The following is a 21,163-nucleotide window of genomic DNA, read 5'->3' on the forward strand; positions in this document are numbered from 1 at the left end:
CCCCAACAAGGACAAAAACAGAAGTGGCTGGAAAAGCTCAGCAGGTCCAGCAGCTTCTGAGAGGAAAATATCAGAGTTAATGTTTCAGGTCTGGTGACCCTTCCCCAAAGCTGTTCTCCAATAGGTTGAGGTGTACAAGATTATGACCAGTTTAGACAAGACAGGTACATTTCCCTGAGCTGGTGGTACAAGGAGCAGGGGGATACTGAAAGAGGCTTTATCGAAATGATATGGAGTGCGGTGTGAGGGAGAGCTTTATCATGCAGGGAGTGGTAATCACTCAGAGTCACTGCTAATGGGGTGGTAGAGGAAATGACCAGTGATTTCTTTTGTTTCCAAAACAAAAGTGAAGAGAAACCTGAGCAAAATGAACCTCCAGGGCATGAAAGGGGTGATGGGATTTCTTGCCGCAGTGTGTGCTCTCCAGAGAGCTGGCATGGACTTGATGGGACAATAAGCCTGTTTCATAATGATTTTCTCTCAACAGCTGGGCAATATTTCCTGGCATACAGCCCAGTTTCACTGGTGGAGCCTCAATCGTACTTGCCTTTTCTTTCTATATAGAGCCTGCTCACAGGGCTAATGCACCACAAACCAGAAGACCCTGTTGACTACTTGGAAAGTTGCCTGAAGAAAGTGAAGGAGCTGGGAGGACCCGACAGAGTGCGGTGGGACACCTTTGTGGCCCAGGAGAAGAGGATATTGCCTCCGCTGAATGGTTGCCAGAGCAGGAGATCCTTCTTTAGGAATGGTAAGGGGTCTGCTACCTCCACACCACCCAATTCCAGGGATATGAAAGTGTTGCACGTTCAATTCACTTGGGATTTGGGGTGTTTAGCAGAGAGGAGGAATGGACAGCAAATTTTAAGTATATGTACCTCAAATCCATAGAACTGAACGTTACAGCACAGTACAGGCCCTTCGGCCCTCGATGTTGTGCTGACCTGTCATACCGATCTGAAGCCCATCTAACTTACACTATTCCATGTACATCCATATGCTCATCCAATGACGACTTAAATGGACCTAAAGTTGGCGAATCTACAACCGTTGCAGGCAAAGCGTTCCACTCCCTTACTACTCTCTGAGTAAAGAAACTATCTCTGACATCTGCCCTATATCTTTCACCCCTCAGTTTAAAGCTATGCCTCCTCATGCTCACCATCACCATCCTAGGAAAATAGTCCATCAAAAAAGTATGAAGTAATTCATTTTGGAAGGTCAAATTTGAATGCAGAAGACAGGGTTAGTGGCAGGGTGGAGGAACAGAGGGATCTTGAGGTTCACGTCCTTACATCCCTCAAAGTTGCCACCCAAGTTGATAGGGTTGTAAAGAAGACGTATGGTGTATTGGCTTTCATCAGCAGGGGAATTGAGTTTAAGAGCCATGAGGGTATGCTGCAGCTGTATATAACTCTGGTTAGACCACACTTGGATTGTTGTGTTCAGTTCTGGCCACTTCATTATAGGAAAGATGTGGAAGCTTTAGAGAGGAGATTTACCAGGATGCTGCCTGGACTGGAGGGCATGTCTTATGAAGAGAGAAGGAGGGAGCTAGGGCTCTTTTCATAGGAGCAAAGAAAGATGGCAGGTAACTTGATAGAGATGTACAAGATGATGAGAGGCATAGATAGAGTGGATCGTCAGAGACTTTTTCACAGGGTGAAAATGGCTATTACAAGCGGACATCATTTTAAGGTGATTGGAGGAAGGTAGTGGGGGGGATTTCAAAGGTAAGTTCTTCACACAGAGAGTGGTGGGTGCGTGGAATGCACTGCCGGCAGTGGTAGTGGAGTCAGATACTTTAGGGACTTTTAAGCGACTCTTGGATAGTCACATGGAGGATAGTAAAATGTAGGGTATGCAGGGCAAACTGATCTTAGTAGGATAGTAGGGCAGCACAACATCATGAGCCGAAGGGCCTGTACTGTGCTGTATTGTTCTATGTTCTATGTTCTAAGTCCCTTTACCCGGCCTGTGCCAGCAATGGTGTCATGGGATGCCAACTCAAGTCTCAAGGGTTCAGGCTGCAGCCCAGAGACCTCACCCTCATAATCTCGGGTGGAGACTTCTGTGTGGTGCTGAGGGAGCACTCTCAGACGCTGTCTTTCAGAACAAAAAACTGTCCACTCCTGTGCTTCAGGAAACACTAAAAACCTCACCTGTTTACTCCACTCTCTGAAGGTCAAGGAATTCACCTGTGTTAGTGTGGCTTGTGTTCAAGGTTCTGGAGTGGGAGTTTGAACCCACTGTCCCCATACATCGGGTAAAGGTACATTAACAGAGCAAAGCTGATACAGCAGAATGACTGTATGCAGGGACGTGAACAAAAACCAACACAAGATTCTTTCGAGGTCACGATCAAACGCATCAGAGAGCGTTCTGAATGTTAGCTCCATCCTCTTTGAAAGGTAGGGGAGGGAAGAGGTCAAAGAGATGACAGGATTATTAAATGTCAACAACCTGATCAATTGGACAATAAAGACATACTGACATATTCCTCTATCTATTCCTGCTGTTCTGCTTGCAGTTCTGCCGGACAGTCCCAGTTTTCCTTATCGACGCTATGACTGCCTCCCTCCCATCCATCAGTTCTCCATCGAGAGTGATACCGATCTGTCTGAAACTGCAGAGCTCATCGAGGAATACACAGTGTTCGACCCAGTCAAGCCACACCCTTGGATCGTGCTGCTTATAGGTAATGCTGGGGAGTTATAAGATCACTGGGGTGAAGGGGTTGCTGGTTGTGTAACTGTAATGTCACTAAAGACCCAGGCGCTCTGACTTATGCCCTGGGGTTAGGAGTTCACAAGATGATAGAGTTTAAAGTCCCTTAATAAATCCAGAATTGAAAAGCTGCTTTCAGCAATGTTGGCCATTTTTGGTTGCTGTAGAAATCTCTCTCATTTGTTAGTGTTCTACAGGGTTGGAGGTTTGCTGTTCTTACCCAGACTGGCCTGCATGTGACTCCAGACCCAAGACAATGTGGCTGATGTTTTGCTGCCCTCAACAGTTCCAGCCAAATCCTCAGATATATCAGATCTCCAAAATCTCCAAAAAAAACCCCACAAAGGAATGGATGGGCTCCATCCTCCCCAAGGACTGCAACAGTCCATTAAGGTAGCTCACCACCATTTTCTCATGGGCAATTTTTACTCACAATTTATTCACGGGAGGAAGGCATCACAGGCCAGGCTGGTAATTATTGTCCAAAGGGCAGTTAAGAGTCAACCACACTGCTGTGGGTCTGGAGTCACATGTAGGCCAGATCAGGGAAGAAGGGTACATTTTCTTCCCTAAAGAACATTAGTGAGCCAGATGGGTTCCTCCTGACAATCAATTCATGGTCATCATCAGACATATAATTTGAGATTCTTACTGAAGTCACATTCCACCATTGGCCATGGCAGGATTTAAATGACCAGATGACCAGTCCTGCCATAATACCATTAAGCCAGCATTCCTCCATGAGAGGTGGGTAATAAGTCATTGCTAGCAACATGCATACCCCACAGGTAACAACCACACCAGTATGTCTTCAGCGTGCACCATGAGCTGTGAGTATCAATACTTTATTCAGTTCACCTTCTGTTTTATTTTCCAGTATTCCCATTTATAATTAACCAGCAGCAAAGCCTTTTTTTAGAACAAGTCAAAGACTAATTTATATTAAAACTTTTAAGTTATTGAATTCAAAAGTGATAGAGTTTTATTACTTAAAATACAGATACTGAAATTGAAAGTAGATCCTGGTAAAAGATACTTTTTAACATAGCGATTGGAATGAGGTCAGTCAGGTGCACTTCATAGAATATGAGTTCCCTGATTGGGGCTGTTAACCTGGTCTAATCAGGGAGCCCTGGCTGACAGATGAAAAACAGGAGTGTTGGAGCTCCTGTTCTCTGCAGGAGCCAGCATCCACTTGAGTCAGTATCATGTACTATGCACATGTAAGTAAAGGGTGATTTGGTGACAGGATACCAGCCGTCATGGAGTTATTGCAATCAACATGAAATCTGTTAGTATTGCAGGCCTGTTACTTGCTTGAAGAGTCTATTTCTGAAGGGCAGAAATAAAAAACTTGAAATCAGAATTCAGCAGCTGCATGGTTTCTATACCCTATTGTTGGAGGTTTCTCCATAAATGTGCTGGGCAGAACAGGCTCTGGAATGAAGTAAGGACTAACTTATTTCACTTTAATGGCACAGAAGTTAGTATACTGGCATTAGAGTATTAAAATTTTCAAAACAATGCTTATTCATAGCTTTCTTCTTGGGAAGAGAGATCCAGTTCATTAACACTCAGTCACTACAATAGAAAGTGCTTCCTTACACCCTCGTATATCACTTGCGCAAAATGTCAATTTGTGGCCCCTAGTCTTTGTATCATCAGGTAATGGGCATATTCTGTGTCTGCCTTATCTAAATCTATCATAATCTTGTGCCTCTCCATCAGAACACCTGTAAACGTCTTTGCTCTAAGAGAAACAATATTTCTAATGTCATGTTAGAGTCATGGAATCCCTACAATGTGGAAGCAGGCCATTCAGCCCATTGAGTCCACACTGACCCACTGAAAGGATCTCACCCAGATCCACGCTCCCAATTCCCTATCCCTGTAACCCTACATTTCCCATGGTTAATCCTCCTAGCCAGCACATCCCTGGACACTCTGGGCAACTTCCTATGGCCAATCCATCGAACCTGCACATCTTTGGACTGTGGGAGGAAATCAGAGCACCCAGGAGAAACTGATGTTGACACAGGGAGAATATGCCGACCCCACACAGACAGTGGCCCGAGGGGAAAATTGAACCTGAACCCCTGGTGCTTTAAGGCAGCAGTACTAACCACTGAGCTACTCTACCACCCCTTGTAAACACAGTTAGAACATCCCATCCCTGGCAGCAAAATTTCCGCTGCATCTCCGATCCTTCTTAAAGTCTGGTTTCCAGAACTGGATGCAATGCTAAAGTTACAGTCCAACCAGATATTTAACAGGTTATGTGTAGGGTCTTGGGGTTGCGACAGATTGAAACTACATATAAATGTAATTACTCCTTTGTTAATACACCCGTCTGTTGCTGTTCAGGTGGTCCAGGCAGTGGGAAGGGAACGCAGAGTCTGAAGGTCGCCAAGCATTATGGATTTGAATACATTTCAGTGGGAGAGCTTCTCAGAAGGAAAATGATCCACAACACAACTTGTAACAGGAAGTGGAGTTTAATGGCCAAAATAATCACCAATGGGGAATTGGCACCACAGGTAAAAAGCCTTTGTCTAAACAATTCTTGTACTTGTATAATGTCTCTTAAGAATGATTGTGGAGTTCAGTGAATGTAATTACATAGTCAGCCTGCACCAGTAACATCCAAAAGGGAGAAGAAAGATCACTTCTTATCAAAATGCAAGCCTGAATTTCTATAGCACCTTTCACAACCTCAATCTCAAAGTAATTTACACCCAATAATGTTATTTTAAAGGAGACCCTGACCCATTTACAATGTAGAGAATGTGGCGACTAATTTGCAAACAGCAAAATTTCTTAAACAGTAATGTGGTCATGGGTGTTCTGAGACAGAGTGCACTTACCCACCAGTTAGCACTCTCTGCTCACACAGCATGGAATATCCTTCAACTTCATACCTGCAAAGTGTCCTGATGATGAAAATCTTCAACAAAATGTTTTTTCTCAGCAATATCAAGTTCTGGTGCCATCAGGTGCAATAATACAACGAACAAAGAGCAAAGAAAATTACAGCACAGGAACAGGCCGTTCGGCCCTCCAAGCCTGCGCCAACCTAGATCTTCTATTGTAACCTGTCACCTATTTTCCAAGGATCTGTATCCCCCTACTCCCTGCTCATTCATGTATCTGTCCAGATACATCTTAAATGATGCTATTGTGCCTGCCTCTAACACGTTCACTGGCAACGCTTTCCAAGCACCCACCACCCTCTGTGTAAAGAACTTTCCACGCATATCTCCCTTAAACTTTTCCCCTCTCACCTTGGAATCGTGACCCCTAGTAATTGAGTCCCCCACTCTGGGAAAAAGCTTCTTGCTGGCCATCCTGTCTATACCTCTCATGATCTTGTGGACCTCAATCAGGTTCCCCCTCAACCTCCGTCTTTCTGATGTAAATAATCCTAATAATGAGCCAATTAAAAGCTTGTAAGAAAATAGTGTCAGGAGTAGACCTTTTGGTCTTTCAAACCTGCTCCATCATTCAGTACAATCTCCGCTTACCTGAACTTCATTTCCTGTCTGCCCAGTTCTCCCCAACACAGAGCCCCCGCCCCATATTCCTTGATTCCCTGAAAATCCAAAGTCTATCTCAGCCTTAAATGTACTCAAAACGGAAAAATCCACAAGCTGCTGAGGTACTGATTGGAAACATTCATGACCTTTTGAGTGAAGAAGTTTCTTCTCATCTCAATCCTATCTGAAGCCCCTTACCCTGTGACTACCTGTCCGTGTTCAAGCTGTCCCAGTCGGAGGTAACAACCTCTCAGTCTTTAGTCTGTCAAGCATCTTCGTAATTGCTCATATTTAGATGAGATTGCTTTAGGGTTTAAATAAATGAGGCAGATAGACCCAATTTCCTCAGGTTGGGAAACAATTTAGCAAATGCTCGAGACCAAATATCTAATTCCTCAAAAGGGCTCTTGTGGCACGGTGGTAGTGACCCAACCTCTGACCCAGGAGGCCATGGTTCAAGTCCGAGCTGCTGTAGAGATTTGTCATGACACATCTGAACAACTGTAAGGAAAAACCCTAGTTAGGCCACAGCTTGAGTACTGTGTACAGTTCTGGAATCCACATTATAGGATGAATGTGACTGGAGAGGAGATTTACCAGGATGTTGCCCTGAGTTGGAGAGTTTCAGTTATGAAGAGAGATTGCACAGACGGGGATAACAAAGTGTGGGGCTGGATGAACACAGCAGGCCAAGCAGCATCTCAGGAGCTCCTGAGATGCTGCTTGGCCTGCTGTGTTCATCCAGCCCACACTTTGTTATCTTGGATTCTCCAGCATTTGCAGTCCCCATTATCTCTTGCACAGACTGGGGTTGTTTCTCTTGGAGCAGAGGCGAACAAGAGGGGACATGAAATGTGTAAAATTGTGAGAAGCATAGATGGGAAGAAACTTTTCCCCTTGGTACAGCAGTCATTGACCCGGGGGCATAGATTTTAGAAAAGGGCTGGAAGTTTAGATGGAACATGAGCAAAGATGTTTTCACCCAGAGGGCAGTGGGAATCTGGAACTCATTATGTGGAAGGGTGGTGTGGGCAGCAACATTGAAGAAGCCTTCAGATGTACATTTGCGATGCCAAGGCATACAGGGCTATAGGCCAAGTGCTGGAAAGTAGGATTAGCATGGTTAGACTGACACAGACACAATGGGCTGAAGGGCCTTCTTCTGTGATACAGACCTCTATGGCTTTGTTATATCCATATCCCTACCTTAGGGGGCTTGGTGCCATGGTAATGTTCTACCTTGGAAAAGGAGGCATGGATTCAAGTCTGACGTGGTCTACAAGTGCGTAATAACATCTCTGAACAGATTAATTTGAAAAATAATCTATAATTCCAAATGTATGGAGATCGAGGCTACACACAGTATCCCAGCTTGGTCTCACCAGAAGCATTTGGGCCAGCATTTATTGCCCCTCCTTTTTTGCCGCTTGAGAAGTTGGTGATGAGCTGCCTTCTTGAACCACTGCATTCCATTCAGTTTAAATATTCCCACAATGCTGTGAGGGAAGAAGTTCCCGGATATTGGCCCAGTGACACTGAAGGAATGGCGATATATTTCCAAGTCAGGATAGTGTTTGATTTGCAGGGGTATGTGTCTATACAGCTTCAATTAATTTCTGCAGTGCATCTTATAGATAATACACCCTACTGCTACTGAGCATCAGCGCTGGAGGGAGACAATGTTTGAGAATGTGGTGTCATCAATTGGACTGCTTTGTCCTGGATTGTGTCAAGCCTCTTGAGTGTTGTTGGAGCTGCACCCGTCCAGGCAAGTTGGGAGTATTCCATCACACTCCTCACTTGTGCTTTGTAGATGTTGGACAAGCTTTGGGACGTGCAATGGGTTACTAGCTCCAGTATTCCTAGCCTCCAACTGGAGAGACACAGAAAGACGGAGATACAGAGAGCGAGTCAGAGATAGAGGTACACATAGAGACAGAGAGAGACCAAGATAGAGAGACACATTGAGAGGTGGTGAGTGACAAAATGAGACAGAGAGAGCGAGAAAGTGAGACAGAGAAAGAAAGGGACAGTGTATAGCTGTTAAGCTGGAGCTCTATTGTGTTGTTTTGAAGAAGTACAGGTGGCGTACTCCTGCCTGATGTTTAACCTTTAAACAAATGATGTGGCTATGATCACACTGTGGTAGCTTGCTGTATTTACAACAGCGGATATGCTTCAACAGTACTTGAATGTGTTGGTATTGATGACATATACATATACAACTTAATTATCTTAAAATAGGATGCAGATAAATGCAATAAAATTGCTAGCTTGACATTAACTGATGTAATTTATACAAAACTACAAGTTGACTATTCACATCATAGCAAACAGCTCAGGTTAAGGTTTAATCACCTGCTTTCTTTATTCTTTCATAGGATGTGGGCAGTACTGCCAAGTTGAATATTTGTTGTCCATCCCTAATTGCCACTGCTACTGCTCACAGCACACAATATGATCTCCTCTACATTGGGGAAATGAAACCTAGACTGGGTGACCGCTTCGCAGAACACCTACATGCTGCCTGCAAAAATGATCCTGAACTTCCAGTTGTCACTTCAACACACCGCCCTGCTCCCTGGCCAACATCTCTGTCTCAGGCTTGCCACAGTTCTCCAGCAAAACTCAGCGTAAGCTGGAAGAACAACATCTCATTTTCTGTCTGGGGACCTTTGCAGCCCTCCGGACTTAATATCTAGTTCAATAACTTTAGGGCTTGAACTCTCCTATGTCCTAGCCCCCACCTCCACACACCAGGCTTTGTCATCACATTGTCCGCTATTATTAGCAACCCATTGTTAATCTCAAACAGCCTCTTTTAACAGCTATGCACCCTCCTAAACAGATCGCTATCCCTTCCTTTGTCTGTCCAACTGCTCTTCTCTCTTTTTGGGGTCTATCCCCTGTCACTTAACGTTCATCCCTTATCCCTCCCACACTCTATACTCTGCATAAAAAGCACCCGACAGTTTCCAAACAACTACCAGTTCTGAGAAGGGGTCACTGGACACATGTGACCCCCCCCCCCTCCCCACGGCTACGGCAAGTACATGGCCTGCTGCTTCTTTTACCGTGGTGATGTCATGCCAAAAGATGTCAATACAGCTATTGCTACTATTAAAAGCAAGTGTAGCATCCCATTTCTGAATTGGTGTCTCACAGGTTTCAGGTACCAGCCTCCTACTGTGGCTCCTGTTGGTGACTTGGCCAGGGATGAGTGGGCTGTGTGTACACACCTGGACCACAAGTTTGATCTGATGTATACCAACAAAACCGACATTTTTCCAGCTACCATCAGTCCTGAGGAAGGGTCACCGCACCCAAAAGGTTAACTCTGATTTCTCTTCACAGATGCTGCCAGAGCTTTTCCAGCAACTTTATTTTTGTCCCTAATCTGACCAGTGCGGCTTGTTCAGTCATTTCACACAGCAGCTAAGGGTCAACCACATTGTTGTGGGTCTGGAGTCACGTGGACCAGTCCAGCTCATTTGTTTCCCCCTCAGCGTTATTCCAGAAACCAGACACTTCTTTTAATGACAATGGATAACAGTTCTCACAGTCACCATTACTGAGACTAGCTTTAAATCACAGACATTTTTGATTGCGATTTAGTTCTGCTAATATGCTGCAGTGGGATTTGAACCCATGTCCCCAGATTATTAAACAAACTGTGCAGCAGACACAATGGGCTCAATGGCCTCCGTCTGTGCCTCAGCATTTCTGTAGTTGTGTGATTAGCCTGGATCTTTGGATATTAGAACATAAGAACTAGGAGCAGGAGTAGGTCATCCAGCCCTTCGAGCCTGCTCTGCCATTCAATAAGATCATGGCTGATCTTTTCGTGGACTCAGATCCACTTACCCGTGTTCTCACTGTATCCCTTAATTCCTTCATTGTTCAAAAAAATCTACCTTCGCTTTAAAAACGTTTGCTGAAGTAGTGTCAACCACTTCACTGGGCAAGAATTTCCACAGATTAACAGCCCTCTGGGTGAAGAAGTTCTTTCTCAATTCAGTCCTAAATCTGCTCCCTCTAATCTTGAGGCTATGCCCTCTTGCCCTAGCTTCACCTGCCAGTGGGATCATCCTCTCTACTTCTACCTTATCTATTCCCTTCATAATTTTATATGTTTCTGTCAGATCCCCCCTCAACCTTCTAAATCCAATGAATATAATCCCAATCTACTCATTCTCTCCTCATAAGCCAACACCCTCAACTCCAGAATCAACCTAGTGAGCCTCTTCTGCACCCCCTCCAGTGCCAGTACATCCTTCCTCAAGTAAAGAGACCAAAACTGCACACAGTACTCCAGTACTCCAGCACCTTGGATATCTGCAACATAACCTCTCTACTTTTAAAATGAAGCAATGAAGGACAAAATTCCATTTGCCTTCCTAATTACTTGTTGTACCTGCAGACCAACCTTCTGTGATTCATGGACAAGGACGCCCAGGTCCCTCTGCATAGCAGCATGCTGCAGCGTTTTACCATTCAAGTAATAATTCCTTTTACCATTACTCCTACCAAAATGTATGACTTCACATTTATCTAGTATATTCTATCTGCCAGACCTTTGCCCACTCACTCAATGTATCTATGTTCCTCTACAAAGTTTCACAGTCCTCTGCACACTTTGCTCTGCCACTCATCTTAGTGTCATCTGCAAACTTTGACACCCTACACGTGGTCCCCAACTCCAAATCATCTGTATATATTATAAATAATTGCAGTTCCAACACCGATCCCTGAGGCACAACACTAGTCACTGATTGCCAACCAGAATAGTACTCATTTATCCCCACTCTTTGCTTCCTGTTAGTCAACCAGTCCTCTATCCATGCTAATACTTTACCCCTAATGTCATGCATCCTTATCTTATGCAGCAGCCTCTTGTGCAGCACCTTGTCGAAGGCCTTTTAGAAATCTAGGTACACCACATCCACTGGGTCCTCATTGTCCACCTTGCTGGTAATGTCTTCATAGAATTCCAAAAGATTTGTCAAGCATGACCTGCCCTTCTTGAACCTATGCTGTGTCTGCCCAATGGGACAATTTCTATCATGATGCCTTGCTATTTCTTCCTTGATAATAGGCTCAAGCATCTTCCTCACTACAGAGGTTAAGCTAACCAGTCTATAATTCATCATCTTTTGTCTACCTCCCTTTTTAAACAGTGGTGTCACATTTGCTGTTTTCCAATCTGCTGGGACAGCCCCAAAGTCCAGCAGTGACATTGCCAGCAAGAGACACCATCTTTCCATACATAAACAAATTGGCCTTCTTGCGACCTTCACTTTTAACATTCTTCGGGATAACATGAGCACGTTTTGATTGAATTGTCCTCTTATATTGTCTCTCTCCTTTTGAAGGAAACAACCATCACTGAGATCAAACGTCGTTTGATGCAGCTGCCAGACGCACGAGGATTTGTCATTGATGGATTCCCCAGGGATGTTGCCCAAGTGTTGTCCTTTGAAGACCAGGTATGTTACTGTTTGCTGTGCTTCACCTTGGCAGGGTCATCAGCAGGGTTTGTAAGGAGGAGAAGTGGAAATGAATGTATTTCTAGACATTCTGGAGCATACAGGAAAATAGCATTGAAGTAGGAGATCAGCCATGATCTAGTTAAATGGTTGGCAAAGTACGCCATTTTTTACATTTATTCATGGGATGTGGTGTCGCTGGCCAGGCCAACATTTATTGCCCATCCCTAATTACCCAGAGGGCAGTTGTGAGTCAACCACATTGTTGTGTGTTTGGAGTCTCATGTAGGCCAGACGCTCCTAAAAGATATTAGATGGGTTTTTCAGACAATCGGTTCATGGCCATCATCAGATTCTTAATTCCAGGTTTCTACTGAATTCACGTTCCACCATCCGCTGTGGCAGAATTCAGACCTGGTTCCCCAGAACATTATGTGGGTCTCTGGATTAACAGTCCCAGCGATAATGTCTTTAGGCCATTGTCTCCCCCAGAGCCTTGGCTTGATGGGCCGAAGGTTTACTCTTGCTCCTATGTTCCTACTATTCAGGAGTAGGAGCCCATCATTCCATTCTGGGCCTTTAACAACCTTTGCCATCGTTCGAACACTACATCCCCCAGTCATAAACGTGCAACTTCCAGATAAGCAACTATAACAAAGTGCTACAAAATCTGGAAACCTGAGACTAAAACAGGGAATACTGGAGAAACTCAGCAAATTTGGCAGCATCTGGAGAGAGAAACAGAAATGGCATTTCGAGTTGACAATTACTCTTCCTCAAATGCCGCCTTCCCTGAAGAAGAGTCCTATTTGACTCAAGACGTTAACTCCGTTCCTTTCTCCAAAGATGGTGCCCATGGTCCCAACATCCATTGACGTTGAATCCTGGCTTTCATTCCCAGAGACCAGACTCTTTCACTTGTGACAATCTTCCACCCAAAGATAAAACACTACTTCCTGTAGCAGAATCAAAATCATCTAAAAATTAAAGCTGGGCCACATTTGGATGGAAAACATGCACAAATTGCTGGAAAAACCAGCAGGTCTGGCAGCACCTGTGAGAGAGAAACACTTAACATTACGAGTCTTCTGAGTCATACCAAATGCAAAACATTAATTTTGAACTACTAAGTATCTCCAACAGCGTTTGCTGTGTTTGTTTCAGAGTTCCAGTATCCACAGCAGTTTGCTTTTGGCTAAAGGCAAACTTCTTCCTTTCCCCCACAAAATGGAAATGTGTATAATTCTCTCCTTTCTAGGCAAATAATAGAATCCCTACAGTGTGGAACTATAGGCCCAACAAGTCCACACCGCCCCTCTGAGGAGCATCCCACCCAGACTCATTCCCCTAGTCTAACCCAAACATCTCTGGGCACTATGGGCAATGTAGCATGGCCAATCTACCTAACCTACACATCTTTGGACTGTGGGAGGAAACCACACAAATACAGGGAGGATATGCAAACTCCACTCAGACAGTCGTTCAATGGTGGAATTGAACCCAGGTCCCTGGCACTGCGAGGCAGCAGTGCTAACCACTGAGCCATTGTGCTGCCTTAATTGGTGATGGGATAATTGGAGCCTCTGAGACTTAGTTAAGCTCCTTGTTGGCTAAGGGGATATGGGTAATGAGCCAGATCAGTGAAGATTGAAGTAGAGGCTCATGGGATTTGAGTGGGCCTCCTCCTGGTTCTGCCGATTCTCTGAATGGGCCCTTTATTGAGCTTGAATGGGTTCCTTTTCTCTCTCCCTCCCTTTATGTTGAATCTTACTCAACAGATCTGCACCCCAGATTTGGTTGTGTTCCTTGCCTGCGCAAATCACCAGTTGAAAGAGCGGCTGGAAAAGCGGGCAGCACAGCAAGGTCGCCCTGACGACAATCCTAAAGCCATCCAGAGACGATTGACAACCTTCAAACAAAACACCATCCCATTGGTCAAGTATTTACAGGAAAGGGGGCTGATTGTTACGGTGAGTGGTGTTGCGTTAAATCCTCTGAATGGTAAGACACCTAAAATTATCATCCCTCATCTTGGCGACCGATTCGGTGCTGTGGGCTGCTCATGTGTGCCCTCTTTCTAAAGGGCTCGCAGATTTTCTCAAGAAAATCCATCACTTGTGATGAATGGTATCCCCCCAAAAACATGCTCTCTGTTCCTTCCTGCTGCAAGCTTTCCTGTTGTTCGTGGGATCTTTCTATGCACAAACAGTATGCCATATTTCCTACACCACAGCACAGGTATCTACATGTTTCAAGGAGAATCTGTCATTCTGGTTGCAATCATTGCAACTCAACAGAATAAGAGAATATTGAGACAAAATTCTAGGGACGTTTGACTGGGTAGATGTGGAAAGGTTGTTTCCCCTTGTGGGAGAGTCTAGGACCAGGGAGCATCATTGTCAGTTGTCACCTTGCATCTCCGTTCTTCTAAGCTCCAGCCTCCTGCTCCCTCTACACTCTGTGCTGAGGTTAGGCCTCGGGTTTGTTCCTAACCTCCCACAATGTAAACCTGTATTTCCACATACTCTGCTACCACTATAGTTCTAAAATGATCTCTGGATTGCAACCGTGGCGATCCTCCTGAAATAGTGCAAGGAGGCCATTCAGCTCATCATGGTTCTACTAGCTCTGGGAAAACAAAGTGTGATTTTCACCTCCCCACCCCTCCGTCTCTGATCTTGCCCCATGGCATAATGTCTAGTTTTCTTTCTCAAGTATACATCCGGTTCTCTTTTCACATCCCACTTTCAGGAAGCTTGCAGACGCTAGTGTTCCCATGTACCCGCTGCACTTATCCAACTGGATGGCAGGGAATGCTGGTTTGGGAGGTGCTTACGAAGGAGCCTTGGCAAAACACAGTTGTTAAGGGCAGTTTTGGTCTGGGATAGGGGTGGAAAATGAAAGAAGGAGTTTGTTAATTCTGGATAGCACATAGCAGAATTAAAGGTTAAAATCGCTAGAAGCATTTGAGTGGGAAGAAGCATTGTCATATTATCATGCCAGCTCGTGATGAAGGTCACAGGTACCATCCTGTATAAGTGGTGGAAAGGCCTGGTGAGGTCACAGAAATCTACTTGGTCTACAAAACCCTGGAGAGAACACACTTGGAATATTATGTCCAGTTCTGGTCACCCTATTATAGGAAAGATGTGGAGGCTTTGGAGAGGGTGCAAAGGAGGTTTTCCAGGATGCTGCCTGGACTGGAGGGTGTGTCTTACGAGGAGAGGTTGACTGAGCTCGGACTTTTCTCTCTGGAGAGAAGGAGGAAGAGAGGTGACCTGATCGAGGTGTACAAGGTAATGAGAGGCATGGATAGAGTTGATAGCCAGAGACTTTTCCCCAGGGCAGGATTGACTGGCACGAGGGGTCATAGTTTTAAGGTGTTAGGAGGAAGGTATAGAGGAGACGTCAGAAGGAAGTTCTTCACCCAGAGAGTTGTGAGCGCATGGAATAGTTTACCAGTGGAAGTCGTGGAAGCGGAGTCATTAGTGACATTTAAGCGACTGCTGGACATGCACATGGACAGCAGTGAATTGAGGGGAATGTAGGTTAGGTTATTTTATTTTTGGATTAGGATTATTCCACGGCACAACATCATGGGCTGAAGGGCCTGTACTGTGCTGCACTTTTCTATGTTCTATGTTCTAACTACAAGAGGCTCTTACAATAAACTACTCCTTGTTGATTATATGAGGCGATAACTTACAGGCTACATCGATGTGATAGACATTGTTACAGAAACTTTGAGGAGCATCAGACAGTAGGCCCCACTACTTGGGGTCCATTGGCCTGGTGGCATTTTTGCTGGACTATTAATCCAGTGACCCAGGTTTAAATCCTGCCAAGGCAGATAGTGGAATTTGAATTCGATGAACATATCTGGAATTAAGAATCTAATGATGATCGTGAATACATTGTCAATTGTTGGAAAAACCTATCTGGTTCACTCATGTCCTTTAAGGAAGGAAACTGCCATCCTTACCTGGTCTAGCCTACATGTGACTCCCCCTGGGCATTAGGATTGGACAATACATGCTGCCTGGCCAGCGGCACTCTCATCCCATGAATGAATAAAGAAATCATCATAGTGAGTGGTGCTTATGGCACTTCACGGTATTAACCCTTTCAGACCCATGTGCAGCAGTGATGTCACTTTAAGTGTTGAGTGTGCTAAAGTGCCAGAGACATTGTGACCAGTATCCATGATACATCCGGGCTGCAAGAGTGTGGGGCTAAGGGTGTGCAGTAATATTTCTCCACAAAAATACAAATAACAAGCTTCTGTAACCATTCTAGCCCAATAGGCAATGTATCTCACATTTTTGACCAAGTGGAGCCTCCATCAGACGTAAGTGGTAGCTTGGTGTTAGGAGAACATTGTAAGAATGCCACAGAAACCAGCAATAAAGGTGACCTGTCATGTAATCAACAAAAGAGGTTTGAAAGTCTCACTGAAAACTGTTGAATCATGATGAAAGGACTATAACCAAAGTGCAAAGGAACATGGATCTCAGAATGAGAAAGCTGTGGGAGATGCAAGATGGTCAGCTGACAGTTACAATTTCAGGAAACAAGCAATTATCTAAGGGCCTAGGCCTGAAACGTCAGCTTTTGTGCTGCTGAGATGCTGCTTGGCCGGCTGTGTTCAACCAGCTTCACACTTTGTTATCGTGAATAGATTCACTGTTTGCCAGAAACACTGGGCCTGATTTGATTGAAAGCAACAAAGACATGGTCCTATCAGCCTGTTCTGGTGGATGCTAACAATTTCTTGACCTCATTACTGTTTAAAGCTGAACAGGGATTGAGACCCAGTCAATGTTCTTCCCTCAACGAACAGCAGATCATGTGTCACACTCACTGTGTAAGTAGAAAATGGGAATAGGATAAACCGAGATGCAAGAGACCAGTCAGTCTTACATGGGAAGCGATGGAACCTGTAAGAGAGTATTTTAACACTTGGACACACTTGCAGGGGCTGGTCAGGAGCTGGTTTCTCCATGATTCCTGGACTGCGTCACAGTTTTAACAACCCCATTCAGTGTCTCCACTGCGACAGGTATTATCGCTGAGTAACAATCTCACCTTTGGGTCAGAAGGCTACTCCTGGTCATTTGGTACACAAATTAAAGCTGAACATCAAGTGCAGTACTGCTGCTGCTCTTTGACCGAGAAGCCATCCATCCTCTTGTGTCGACATCAAGGATGCTAGGGCATTAATTTTGAAGAAGATCAGAATTTAACCTCAGGGTTCTAACTATTTCTTCCCCAACCAACATCAAAAGAACGGATTTTCATTGCCTAGCTCTTTGTGGGAGCTTGCTGTCCAGAATTAGGCTGCATTGTGCTGACTTTGCATGCCGAGTATCTGCTTCAGAGAATCCATACAGTGTGGAAGCAGGCCATTCAGCCCATCAAGTCCACACTGCCCGTCTGACAGGCATCCCACCCTGTACCTGCATTTCCCATGTATGACCCACCTAATTCAGCACGGCCAATTCACCTAACCTGTGCATCTTTAGTCTGTGGGAGGAAACCCATGCAGACACAGGGAGAATGTGCAAACCCCACGCAGACAGTCGCACGAGGCTGGAATCAAACCCGGGTCATTGATGTTGTGAGGCAGCAGTGCCAACCACTGAGCCACTGTGCCAAGATGTACTTCAGGAGATGTAGCTGTTGATTTACTTTTTTGGAACAGGGCAGAAGTTTAAGATATGGTTGAGGCTTTAAAGATGATGAAGGAAATAAACTCTGTCTGGCCGGATTGTCTCTTTGCGATATATAAGGCACACAAGCAATGAGTCAAATCATCTAAGAATGGGTTATTTCTCACCCACAGGGACATGAGAGGGTCAGATTTATTTTTTTCCTTGAACGCCTATTGATAGTTTCATGGTCACCATTACCAACATTAGCTTTCTGTTTCACATTCTAATTCATTTTCCAGCAACTGCCACATCAGGAATTGAACACACGCCCCCCACTCCCCCCCCTCCCCCCCAACACATAGGAATGTGGCACAGTGGCTCAGTGTTTAGCACTGCTGCCTCACAGCGCCAGGGACCCGTGTTCGATTGCGCCCTTGGACAACTATCTGTGTGGAGTTTCCACATTCTCCCTGTGTCTGCGTGGGTCTCCTCCCACAGACCAAAGACGCGCAGGCTAGGTGGATTGGCCATCTAAATTGTTGGGGGTGCTCAGAGATGTGTAGATTTAGGTGAATGGTTCGGGGTGGGATGTTCTGAGGATCAGTGTGGACTTGTTGGGCTGAAGGGCCTGTTTCCACACCGTAGGGATTCTATGATATAGCATTACGACTGTGCCACCACTAATCCCATTGCAAGGTGCAGTGTCGTTTGTATTGAAGAACATACAAGAGGACAGTGCAGGAGCGGGCCCTTCAGTCCACACAGATAGTCGCCCGAGGGCGCAATCGAACCTGGGTCCCTCGTGCTGTGAGGCGGCAGTGCTAAACACTGAGCCACATCCGATGTGTTGGGTGGTGGGGGGGTGGGGGGGGGGGGCGGGGTGGGGGGGTGCGCATGTGTTCAATTCCTGATGTGGCAGTTGCTGGAAAAAGAATTAGAATGTGAAACAGAAAGCTAATGTTGGTAATGGTGACCATGAAACTATCAACAGGCGTTTAAGGAAATAAATAAATCTGACCCTCTCATGTCCCTGTGGGTGAGAAATAACCCATTCTTAGATGATTTTACTCATTGCTCGTGTGCCTTATATATCGCAAAGAGACAATCCAGCCAGACAGAGTTTATTCCCTTCATCTTTTTAAAGCCTCAACCATATCTTAAGCTTCTGCCCTGTTCCAAACAAATAAATCAACAGCTACATCTCCTGAAGATTGCGCTGACACACAGTGCCTTTCTAAACCAATATCCTTTTGCCTCTAAGCAGTCTATAACCCTCTATTCCATGTCTATTCATGTATCTGCCAATATACCTCTTAAGCATTGCTATTGCATCACCTCCTTCATTCCTCCTCTCATTCCAGGCACTCACCACCCTCTATGTAAAAAACTTGAACCTATATTCCCCAGGAATTGACATTTCTGGCCTGGGACGAAGACTCTGACTATCCATTCTATCCAACCCTCTCATAATTTCATAAACTTCTATCAGGTCACCCCTGCATCCTTCAGTGTTCAAATGAAAACAAACCAAGTTTGTCTGTTTGTTCCTCATAGCTAATATCCTCTAAACCAGGTAACATCCTGGTAAATCGTTTCTATACCCTCTCCAGAGCCTCCTCATCCTTCTGGTGGTGTGGCAACCAGAACTGTAACAATATTCCAAATGTGGCTTAATTAAAGTTCTATGCAGCAGCAACATGACTTGTCAATTTCTATACTCTATGCCCTGACCAATGAAGGCAAGCATGCTTTATGCTTCTTGACCATCTTATCTACTTGTGTTGCCATTTTTAGGGAACTGTGGGCCTGTATATTGGTGCTCCTAAGAGTTTTGCCATATACTGTATACTTCCTTCGTGCATTAAATCTTCTAAATTGCATCACCTCACATTTGTCCAGATTAAATTCTATCTACCATTTCTTCATCCAAGTCTGTAGTTTATATATATTCTGCTGTATCCTCTGGCAACCCTCCTAACTATCCATAGCTCCCCCAATCTTTGTATCGTCTGTAAACTAACTAATCAGGCTACCTACTTTCTCCTCCAAATCATTTATGTTACAAACAACAGGGGTCCCAGCATGCTCTCTGATGAAGGGTCTAGGCCTGAAACGTCAGCTTTTGTGCTCCTGAGATGCTGCTTGGCCTGCTGTGTTCATCCAGCCTCACATTTTATTATCCCAGCATTATTCCCTACGGAACTCCACAGGTTGCAAATCTCCAGTCAGAAAAACTCCTTTCCACTGCTACACTCTGTCTTCTATGACTAAGTCAGTTCAGATTTGTCTGACCAGCTCACCATGGATCCATGAATCTTCTCCTTTTTTATCAGTCTGCCATGAGGGACCTTGTCAAAGGCCTTGCTAAAGTCCATATAGGCAACATCTACCATCAATAATCTTTGTCACTACCTCAAAAGAATCAGTCAAGCTTGTGAGACATGACCTTCCCTGCCCAGAGCCATGCTATGTGTTGTTAGTAAGTCCAGATTTTTACAATAGTGAGTAAATCCTATCCCAAAGAATCTTCTCCCACAATTTCACTACCACAGACATAAAACTCACAGGCCTATAATTTCCCACAGTATCCCTGTTGCCCTCTTAAACAAAGAAACAATGCTGCTATGTATAATGTGGAGCTGGATGAACACAGCAGGCCAAGCAGCAATTTAGGAGCAGAAAAGCTGATGTTTTGAGCCTAGACCTTTCTAATGAAGGGCCAAGGCCCGAAACGTCAGCTTTTCTGCTCCTGAGATGCTGCTCGGCCTGCTGTGTTCATCCAGCTCCACACCTTGTTATCTCAGATTCTCCAGCATCTGCAGTTCCCATTATCTCTGCTATGTATAGTGTTCTGGAGTCTCTCCTGTAACTAAAAAAGGTACAAAAATTATGTCACGACCCCAACAATTTCCTTACCCACCTCCCTCACATTCTGGGATAGATCCCATCAGGTTCTGGGTACTTGTCTACCTTAATGCTTTTCAAAAACACCCATCACCTCCTCCTTTTTCATACTGACATGCCCCAGAATATCAACATACCCCTCCCAAGACTCACCATCCACTATGTCCTTCTCCTTTGCCAATACTGATGCAAGGAATTCATTAAGGACCTCACCTACTTCCTGCAATGCACCCATAAATTCCCTTCTTTCTCCCTGAGTCAGCTAACCCTTTCCCTAGCCACCCTCTCGCTCCTTATATATGTATAAAATTCAGTCTTGGTAAGTTTTCAACATTCACTAATGGAAAAAGCAGCACGTCATTGAGTCTACTTCAAAACATGGGAAGATAGTTAAATGATATAACTCAGCAAGAGACCATTCTGCCCATCAAACCTTTGAAAGAGGTATCCCACTCTCCTGTTCTTTCCTCACAGCTCTGCAGCATTTCTCCTTTTCATGTGTATAGCCCTTTCTAGAACATAGAACATAGAAAAGTACAGCACAGTACAGGCCCTTCCACCCATGATGTTGTGCCGTGGAATAATCCTAATCCAAAAATAAAATAACCTAACCTACATTCCCCTCAATTCACTGCTGTCCATGTGCATGTCCAGCAGTCGCTTAAATGTCACTAATGACTCTGCTTCCACGACTACCACTGGTAAACTATTCCACGCGCTCACAACTCTCTGGGTGAAGAACCTCCCTCTGACGTCTCCTCTATACCTTCCTCCTAACACCTTAAAACTATGACCCCTCGTGGCAGTCAGTCCTGCCCTGAGTAAAAGTCTCTGGTTATATAACATAGAAATAATGTTAGTA

At 44.8% G+C, this 21,163-nt stretch overlaps 1 protein-coding gene across 5 annotated transcripts in view; it reads left to right on the forward strand.

Moving 5' to 3' along the window:
• The window catches only part of ak5 (adenylate kinase 5), an 81,951-nt gene that overhangs the window by 19,574 nt on the left and 41,214 nt on the right, over positions 1-21,163 (forward strand). For all 5 annotated transcript variants that reach the window (XM_048539625.1, XM_048539629.1, XM_048539630.1 and 2 more), the window contains exons 2-6: positions 565-751; positions 2,531-2,698; positions 5,092-5,264; positions 11,633-11,746; positions 13,525-13,716. In XM_048539625.1, the coding sequence (XP_048395582.1) occupies positions 565-751; positions 2,531-2,698; positions 5,092-5,264; positions 11,633-11,746; positions 13,525-13,716 (834 nt within the window). The remainder of the gene's footprint in view (positions 1-564; positions 752-2,530; positions 2,699-5,091; positions 5,265-11,632; positions 11,747-13,524; positions 13,717-21,163) is intronic.

Source organism: Stegostoma tigrinum, chromosome 8 (assembly GCF_030684315.1).
Source record: "Stegostoma tigrinum isolate sSteTig4 chromosome 8, sSteTig4.hap1, whole genome shotgun sequence".
NCBI classification, from domain to species: domain Eukaryota; kingdom Metazoa; phylum Chordata; class Chondrichthyes; order Orectolobiformes; family Stegostomatidae; genus Stegostoma; species Stegostoma tigrinum.